Source organism: Physella acuta, unplaced genomic scaffold (assembly GCF_028476545.2).
Source record: "Physella acuta isolate Inbredline_101_S28 unplaced genomic scaffold, ASM2847654v3 ptg000218l, whole genome shotgun sequence".
NCBI classification, from domain to species: Eukaryota; Metazoa; Mollusca; class Gastropoda; family Physidae; genus Physella; species Physella acuta.
This window is the reverse complement of record NW_026731737.1, coordinates 822501-833328: the sequence shown is the minus strand read 5'-3', so window position 1 is coordinate 833328 and position 10828 is coordinate 822501. Positions and strand designations below refer to the sequence as shown.

The 10828-nt window shown below is 38.7% G+C and overlaps 1 protein-coding gene across 1 annotated transcript in view; it reads left to right on the top strand.

The window, feature by feature from the left end:
- Window positions 1-2875: 2875 nt before the first annotated feature.
- The window catches only part of LOC131937692 (F-box only protein 39-like), a 13838-nt gene continuing 5885 nt past the window's right edge, over window positions 2876-10828 (top strand). The window contains exons 1-4 of the mRNA XM_059295294.1: window positions 2876-3014; window positions 3947-4037; window positions 8849-9111; window positions 10415-10579. Of these exons, the coding sequence (XP_059151277.1) occupies window positions 2922-3014; window positions 3947-4037; window positions 8849-9111; window positions 10415-10579 (612 nt within the window). The 5' untranslated portion in view covers window positions 2876-2921. The remainder of the gene's footprint in view (window positions 3015-3946; window positions 4038-8848; window positions 9112-10414; window positions 10580-10828) is intronic.

Genomic DNA, 10828 nt, shown 5'->3' with positions numbered 1-10828 from the left:
ACAACATATCTCTTAAAATCATTCATGATCATATACATAATTAAACTATTTTTGATATTAATGTAGTAATACATGTAAGTATATACAATATTAGCGTTTTCTACATTTCATTACCTCCCAACGAAGGAGCTTAAACTATTTTCTTTAAAATATAGCAACTAAACCCATGTAGTAATTAGAAACGTGCAATATTAACATATTCAAGTGTATAAGTAAATATGTATTGAAAGCATTGTAACATTTTAAGAGATATATTAGATTTTTATAGCATGACTGTTCAATAAGTTAAATGAAATTGCTAAAATGAACCTGCAATTGTTATCTACCATGTAAGTAAATATAACAACCAAGGGACAATCTTGTGCTATAGAAGTGGTACAATGACAAAAGCATTTATTATTCTTCTTGTTGGCTTGTTTTATTATTTTTGAAACAACAAGATAAAACTTTAATGTAGCATTTTGGTTGATTTAGATTTATATACGAATTCGTTTTTTTAAATTTTAGTTTAGATTGTATATATAACCTCTAACTATACAAAGTATGTACTTTCTTAAATTAAGATAGATTCATTAAAATGATGCTGTAACTGGTAAGTTGTGCTTGATCGAACGGATCTATCACTATTTAATTAATATATTTGAATTTAAGCTTACCTCAAACGTTAGATCTTATATTTTTTGCTTAATTAAATGGAAATAATGTTCTACTAAGACTATCATGAACATTTAATACAGTTGTCAGGGGAGTGAATAAAGTTGTCAGTGATACAATAAGGTTTTCAGTAGCGTATATAAGGTTGTCAGGGGAGTGAATGCATTTTTCATTTCTAGCAACCGACCCATGAAGAATTGAGCCAGATCAGAGTCGACAGTGCAATCTGCCGTTGCATTAACATATTATGTTAGTGTCATTATTCATTTGTTATATTTTATTCTCGAGTTATTGTATTTTTTTTACCAATGCCTCATTATCTAAAATAAGTTTTTTTTTTTTTTAAATATGTCTTTTTATATTTTATGGACGATACCAATCAATTCGATCTTGAACTAAAACCTTCGAAAAACCTTCTCAAAAACTGTTACTCTCCGATCCGCTACTGGGGCCTCTGGTTCGTGGGATTTATGGATAAAAGGGTCTATGGGTAATGGGATCTTACTAACTTAGTAACTAAGCTTTATGAGTACTGGGGTGTATGGTTACTGAGGTTTACTTTGGTCTGTGGGTTAGGGTTATAATAATAATGATTTAGTCAAAGTATGTAGCACGACTTAAGTAGTTTTGACCAAACCTCTAACAAAACACTTTGACAGACTGTCCATTCCCCAAGATGTCTGGTCAGTGTTTCTTCCAGACTTTCTTCTCCGGAGGGGGGGGGGGGCACTTGAAATTTTCGGGGGGGGGGCGGTAGACTTTCTTCGGTGGGGGGGGGGGCGAACACTGTTAAAAGTATATATTTTCTAAATAAATTATATAAATTTCATTTCGTTCGAGAGGGGGGGGGGCGGTAGAATTTTTTCGGGGGGGGGGGGGGCTTTTTAAACACTTTAACATACTATCCACTCCCCGGGATGTCTGGTAAACCTCTAACCTTAACCAAAAACTTCGACAGACTGTCCACTCCCTAAGATGTCTGGTCAGTGTTTCTTCCAGACTTTCTTCTCGGGGGGGGGGGGGGTGTGGGCACTTGAAATTTTCGGGGGGGGAGGTAGACTTTCTTCAGGGGGGGGGAGCGGATATTGTTAAAAGTATATATTTTCTAAATAAATTATATAAATTTCATTTCGTTCGAGGAGGGGAGCGGTAGAATTTTGACAATTTGACAAGCTGTCCACTCCCTAAGATGTCTGGTAAACCTCTAACCTTAACCAAACACTTTGACAGGCTGTCGCGAGTGAGGAAGCTGTTCTAGACCGGATCTTGACCTGGGTGTCACGTGGGAGCTATCGACCCGGCACCGCTCTGACACCTGACGACAAGCACACGTGGGAAGAGGCTGGGGCCCGGGGCATAGATGACCAGTCGGATGACGACTCAGACGATTGGATGTATGATGACGTCAAGGACGATTGGCAGTACGATGACGTCACGGCCGATGGGCAGTCTGATGACTCAGCAGCTTTCGGAGACACTGGTGACTATTCAGACAAAAGACGTCACAAGTAAAAATTCGAGCCTAGACCACCCAGCAGATGAGAGAGCAGACTACCTCTTTCCAGCGCTAAAATTGTTTTAGCGAGCCAGAGTTATAGGCAAAGTTTGCTCACTAACCCCTGCGCGTGCGCGTGCCCGTCTTCTCTTGAAGTACCTTCAGGAAAGTTCCATGCTGATACCCTACAGGAAGTCTTGTGGCAAAAGGAATGTCGTCAGTTTGATCAAACAAGTAGGGGGTCAGTTTGATCAAACAAGTAGGGGGTCAGTTTGATCAAGGAAGTAGGGGGTCAGTTTGATCAAACAAGTAGGGGGTCAGTTTGATCAAGGAAGTAGGGGGTCAGTTTGATCAAGGAAGTAGGGGGTCAGTTTGATCAAACAAGTAGGGGCTCAGTTTGATCAAACAAGTAGGGGGTCAGTTTGATCAAACAAGTAGGGGGTCAGTTAGATCAAACAAGTAGGGGGTCAGTTAGATCAAACAATTAGGGGGTCAGTTTGATCAAACAAGTACGGGTCAATTTAATCAAACAAGTAGGGGGTCAGTTTGATCAAACAAATAGTGGTCAGCTTGATCATTTTTCCCGATCAGAAGTTGGCAAAAAAGACAAACTCGGCTAAGAACAAAGTGATTTACGCACCAATTTTTCTGGTGAATTGAAATCGGATATTGCCAAAAATAGTCATTAAATTTCGGAAGTGGCAGATACGGTGCGTATAAACAAAGTGAGCGAGTTGAGTCAAAATTTAAAAATAAGATATAGCTGTAAAAAATGTTTAGTCAGTGTTGGGAGAATCTCCCGCCAGAGATTTTGTTAAATATATTTAACAATTTACCAATAAAAGATGTCGCAACTTCAGCTCAGGTAATGTGTGCCACATAACTTACTGATAGATTTTGTTATATGGCGTAGATTCGTGGCTATAGTAACATAACTCTTTCTGTGGTTTATTATTTTTTTTTCTATTTTCACTAACGTTTCTGCTGATTGAAATAATGGAAAAAAAAATATACTCACAACACAAGCTTACACAATTTGTGGTGCAATTCAATTACGAACACAATCAACTAAGAACGCGACAAAAATCAATAAAAGACAAGTACCATAAAAAAAAAAAAACAAGACAACATAAATAGAAACACTTGACATCTAAACTATTTTAAATTTACATTGAACCTAGTCCTATCTTGTCCGTTATTGGATTATCATGATGATACATGTCTGTATTATCTTTAAGGTGTGTCGGGCATGGATTAGCAGGATGCTACATGTCTGTATTATCTTTAAGGTGTGTCGAGCATGGTTAGCAGGATGCTACATGTCTGTATTATCTTTAAGTTGTGTCGGGCCTGTATTTTCAGGATGCTACATTTCTGTATTATCTTTAAGGTGTGTCGGGTCTGTATTATCAGGATGCTACATGTCTGTATTATCTTTAAGTTGTGTCGGGCCTGTATTATCAGGATGCTACATGTCTGTATATATTTAAGGTGTGTCTGGCCTGGATTAGCATGATGCTACATGTCTGTATTATCTTTAAGGTGTGTCGGGCCTGTATTATCAGGATGCTACATGTCTGTATTATCTTTAAGGTGTGTCGGGCATGGATTATCAGGATGCTACATGTCTGTATTATCTTTAAGTTGTGTCGTGCCTGTATTATCATGATGCTACATGTCTGTATTATCTTTAAGTTGTGTCGTGCCTGTATTATCATTATGCTACATGTCTGTATTATCTTTAAGGTGTGTCGGGCCTGGATTATCATGATGCTACATGTCTGTATTATCTTTAAGGTTTGTAAGACGTGGAAGGAAGCTGCAACTGAAAAATCCCTGTGGCGTTCTTTAACTCTGGAGTTTGACGGCGCCAAAGAAAACAAAATAGGTTAGAGATCTAGAAGCTAAATACATTGTCACTCAATTAGATATTAGAAAGAATTAAGCACAACACGCGCCCCACAACACCCGCCCCACACCACCCGTACTACACCACCGCCCCACACCACCCGTCCCACACCACCCGTCCCACACCACCCGCCCCACACCACCCGTCCCACACCACCCGTCCAACACCACCCGCCCCACACCACCCGTCCCACACCACCTGCCCTACACCACCCGTCCCGCACCACCCGTCCCACACCACCCACACCACACCACCCGCCCCACACCACCTTCCCACACCACCCGTCCCACACCACCCGCCCAACACCACCCGTCCCACACCACCCATCCCACACCACCTTCCCACACCACCCGCCCCACACCACCCGTCCCACACCACCCGCCCCACACCACCTTCCCACACCACCCATCCCACACCACCCGCCCCACACCACCCGTCCCACACCGCCCGTCCCACACCACCCGTCCCACACCACCTTCCCACACCACCTTCCCACACCACCCATCCCACACCACCCGCCCCACACCACCTTCCCACACCACCTTCCCACACAGACTTCCCACACCACCCGCCCCACACCACCTTCCCACACCACCCATCCCACACCACCCGCCCCACACCACCCGTCCCACACCACCCGTCCCACACCAGCTTCCCACACCACACCACCCGTCCCACACCACCCGTCCCACACCAGCTTCCCACACCACACCACCCGTCCCACACCACCCGTCCCACACCACCCGTCCCACACCACCCGTCCCACACCACCCGTCCCACACCACCTTCCCACACCACCCGTCCCACACCACCGCCCCACACCACCTTCCCACACCACCCGTCCCACACCACCGCCCCACACCACCTTCCCACACCACCCGTCCCACACCACCCGCTCCACACCACCGCCCCACACCACCCGTCCCACACCACCCGTCCCACACCACCGCCCCACATCACCTTCCCACACCACCCGTCCCACACCACCTTCCCACACCACCCGTCCCACACCACCTTCCCACACCACCCGTCCCACACCACCCGTCCCACACCACCGCCCCACATCACCTTCCCACACCACCCGTCCCACACCACCTGCCCTACACCACCCGTCCCACACCACCGCCCCACATCACCTTCCCACACCACCCGTCCCACACCACCCGTCCCACACCACCGCCCCACACTACCCGTCCACACTTATTAAGCTGGGAATCATATAAAAATTAAGGCTGTACATAATCAAATTCAGTCTTGAATTTATAATAAGACATTACGAAATATTTAACGACGGGGCTTTATTTAACTCTATCATGGTTTTTTATTTTAAATATTGATTATTTAGAATACTAGATCGTACTTGGGCGTTAAAAGTTGATTAATGTTGAAAGGGAGGACTGACATACATCCTAGCGGCTTATATTATTTTCTAGTTACAAAATGTCTTTTTCTTAAAACCAAAACCAAAAGCACCACCACAATCTCAAATTTAACTGAAAAGTCTCGAGTTCGAACCCTCGGGCAGATGAGGCTCGTTAGCTGGGGACAGCCACTCTTCTAGGAGAGACAACTCCAAAATTAAACAACTGCTGCCTTGTAGTTTGTTCTTGGTTGGACAAAGGCTATGGAAGCAAATCCAAAAAGAAAAGCAGGCTGAAATCGGAGTCAATGGCCTCAATGGCGCATAACCAGTTGACAAGTAACGCTTAATTGTGTTGGAGGCGTGGTCGAGTCGGCAAAAAGCTCATGGTTGTTAAATTCGAACAAAGTCTCGAGTTCAAACCCACTGGCAGATAAATCTCGATCCCCTTCAACACTAACAATTAAGAAGGAAGAAGAAGAAGAAGAAAAATTTAACCGGAAATGAAAAATGTCATGGCAAATGGATTTTATCCAGATTGGCATTTTAAACGGATCCGGAAATTTAACTTGAAATAAAACACCTAATAGCCCTACCTTTAACCTGATACTAACGCTTACCGGTAATTTTTAAATATAAATACCCACTTCTAAAATTAGACATTTAAATTAAACGTCTTTTGTCTCTAGTATCAAAGACGTCATATTATTGTGCAACGTATTAGGCATTCGATTCTTAATTCTATTTTTACTTTCTCGTATATACGAAGTATAGAGAAAGTCTTGTAAACGTGAAAAAAAAAATCGAGATTTTCACAAATCTCGACGTTTCACACCTCACTGATAAGGAAAAAAACATAATTTTGCAATCGTGTCCATATGTCTGTGTGTGTGTGTGTGTCTGTCTGTCTGTCTGTTCGTATGTAAACACGATAACTTGAATACCGTTACAGCTAAGTTGATGAAATTACACATATAAGTATTTTATCAAAATCGTAGATCCGTATCAGCTTTTGAGTGATTTCCGATAAACATGTGGTATTTTTTCTACTTTGAATTTTAAAAAAGCCTATAACTCGAGTACTATTTCAGATACATAAATGAAATTTCACATGTAAGTAAAAGATCTAACTCTCTACATTTGGTCAAATGTTGAGTAATTTCCGTTGACCGGAAGTACTAATTTACGCTACTTCCGATTTCTCAAAAAACGCAATTTAAATGTATAAAGTATTAATACTATTGCGCACTATTATACACATTTTGTTTTGGCGTTCGCTTGGTGCGCAATTCATTTTTCTATGAGATTCTATTCTATTTTTAAAAGTTTAAGTAATTAAAAATCATGTCTATATTCCGAGTTATGTAAGAATATTGGAGAAAGTTTAGGGGGATCACTCCCGGTTTATTATTCAACAAATTAATGCCGCTATTCTATTCTGGGTGTAGAAGCTAAATGTAGACATTACCACAATACTTTGTCTAGCAATTTTGATCTACATGTAACTACTGCACCTTCACATTAAATATAGCCGTAGTCTTACCTTACCTTAAACTTAACAAAAGTTGCATTCAGAGTTTCTTTCCGGCATCTCTTCGGGGAGGGGGGGGGGAGAGGTGGAGGGGGCTTAGCCCCCGGAAGAATGTCTACCGCCCCCTAAAGCGAAACAGAATTTATCTAAAAAATATATATACTGTTACCAGTGTCGGCCTCCCACCACCCGGTAATCCCCACATTCCCCCTTCCCCTGAAAATAACCAGCCCCGGTGAAAAACAGTCTGTAAGAAACAGAGCATCTATAGATCATACAGACTCAGATAAAGGTAGACCCTACATCTAAACACAGCATTTATAGATCATACAGACTCAGATAAAGGTAGACCCTACATCTAAACACAGCATTTATAGATCATACAGACTCAGACTAAATGTAGACACTACATCTAAACACAGCATTTATAGATGATACAGACTCAGATAAAGGTAGACCTTACATCTAAACACAGCATTTATAGATCATACAGACTCAGACTAAAGGTAGACCCTACATCTAAACACAGCATTTATAGATCATACAGAATAAAGGTAGACCCTACATCTAAACACATCATTTATAGATCATACAGAATAAAGGTAGACCCTACATCTAAACACAGCATTTATAGATCATACAGACTCAAACTAAAGGTAGACGCTACATCTAAACATAGCATTTATAGATTATACAGACTTAGACTAAAGTTAGACCCTACATCTAAACACAGCATTTATAGATCATACAGACTCAGACTAAAGGTAGACCCTACATCTAAACACAGCATTTATAGATCATACAGACTCAAACTAAAGGTAGACGCTACATCTAAACACAACATTTATAGATCATACAGAATAAAGTTAGACCCTACGTCTAAACACAGCATTTATAGATGATACAGACTCAAACTAAAGGTAGACCCTACATCTAAACACAGCATTTATAAATCATACAGACTCAGACTAAAGGTAGACCCTACATCTAAACACAGCATTTATAGATCATACAGACTCAAACTAAAGGTAGACCCTACATCTAAACACAGCATTTATAAATCATACAGACTCAGACTAAAGGTAGACCCTACATCTAAACACAGCATTTATAGATGATACAGACTCAAACTAAAGGTAGACCCTACATCTAAACACAACATTTATAGATCATACAGACTCAGACTAAAGGTAGACCCTACATCTAAACACAGCATTTATAGATCATACAGAATAAAGGTAGACCCTACATCTAAACACAACATTTATAGATCATACAGACTCAGACTAAAGGTAGACCCTACATCTAAACACAGCATTTATAGATCATACAGACTCAGACTAAAGGTAGACCCTACATCTAAACACAGCATTTATAGATCATACAGACTCAGACTAAAGGTAGACCCTACATCTAAACACAGCATTTATAGATCATACAGACTCAGACTAAAGGTAGACCCTACATCTAAACACAGCATTTATAGATCATACAGACTCAGACTAAAGGTAGACCCTACTTCTAAACACAGCATTTATAGATCATACAGACTCAGACTAAAGGTAGACACTACATCTATGATCTTGACCGGTCTCCTGCTTTTGGCCGCTAAAACTCAATCATTCAGTTAGTTTTTCTTTCAGACCTTTTTTCTCGAGGTGGGGGGTGGGAGCTCTTGAAATGATTGCGGTGGCGGTTTATTATAGTGATCTATATATATATATATATATATATATATATATATATATATATATATATATATATATATATATATATATATATATATGTATATATATATATATATATGTATATATATATATATATATATATATGTATATATATATATATATATATATATATATATATATATATTAAAATAAATAAAATCTTCTGATATAGCGAGGCGATGTGTTGGATTGGTAAAAAAGATAGCACCACAATTAGAAGTGCTGAAGGTGATCAATACACAAGTAGACATTGAAGGAGACGTGAGTCGCAATCTGGCTGTACAGAGAGTAGAGAGTGTGTTGAGGGCAGTGATGACATTTCCCCTTCACGTATTTGAACTGCAGGGCTTAAACCTCTATTTTATGGAACACAGGTTCATGAGGATCTTTGAGCAGCTGATGGTGCAATTTCTGCAGCTACAAACACATCTTGAGGTAAGCGTCTAACCATTGAGAGCTTTTAATTTGTATGATAGACTATAGCTATATCTACTTTATTGATGGACCCATCATTTCTCTCATTTATATGGCTACACCCGTTAATTCTCACTTGCAAGTTGATGTACAGCCAACTCCATCCAAGCCCCCATTTTTTTAAACGACTTTCTGTTCAAGATTTGATAAAAAATCGCGAAAGTACATAATGAAAATGGCCCCTAGATTTAAAATGAAGGAAATACAAATAACTCTCAATAAACCCGCACAAATCAATATGAATAACATGATGACATGATGCCATGATGCCATGATGACATGATGACATGATGATATAATCACATAATCACATAATGACATGATGACATGATGACATGATGACATGATGACATGATAACATGATAAATGATGGCATGATGACAAGATGATATGATGACATGATGCCATGTTGACACGATGACATGATGACATGATGCCATGTTGACACGATGACATGATGACATGATGACATGATGACATGATGACATGATGACATGATGGCACGATGTCATGATGACATGATGACATGATGACACGATTACATGATGACATGATGACATGAAGACATGATGACATGATGCCATGATGACATGATGACATCATGACATCATGACATCATGACATCATGACATCATGACATCATGACATGATAGCATGATGTCATGATGACATGATGACATGATGACATGATGTCACGATGACACGATGACACGATGACACGATGACATGATGGCATGATGACATAATGACATGATGACATAATGGCATGATTACATAATGACATAATGACATAATGACACGAGATGGCTTTCAAACTTTAGATTTCATAAGACTAAAAATAACAGGGTTGTATGTTTTGGTTATATATCTTTTGTTATAGTATATTTCTTCTATTACATCTGATAATATATATATATATATATATATATATATATATATATATATATATATATATATATATATATATATATAAATATATATTTCTATATATATATATATATATATATATATATATATATATATATATATATATATATATATATATATATATATATATATATATATATATATATATATATATATATATATATATATATAAAATACAACTATATATATATATATATATATATATATATATATATATATATATATATATATATATATATATATATATATATATATATATATATATATATATATATATATATATATATATATATATATATATATAATACAACTTTATTTGTGCTTTTTTATTTTACAGGTTTTCTCGATGAAAAATACCATGCTAGACTTGAAGGACTTGGTAAAAATCCTACAAACGCTAGCCAACTCAGCCGGCGAGAACATAAGATGTTTGAACTTACAAAACACATTTGATGAAATTTTTGATGGAATGTCTATTCACGCTTTGAACACTGTCATTCCTGTGAGTTAATCATAATATTTTGATATACATAGATGTAAGCAACATACATATACACTACGCATTTGTATTTTCAGGCTAACTGATAAATAGATTATGTTTGAATGTAAACTACCCTTGTCTAGCATTATGATGTGGATCTGTCAAACTCATATGACTCGAGTTCCACTTTCTGTAGAGAAATTCCTAACACCTTAATTTGTCTAATTCGTGTTTTAGTTTAATGTACTTTAGAAACTCTGTGCTAATTTT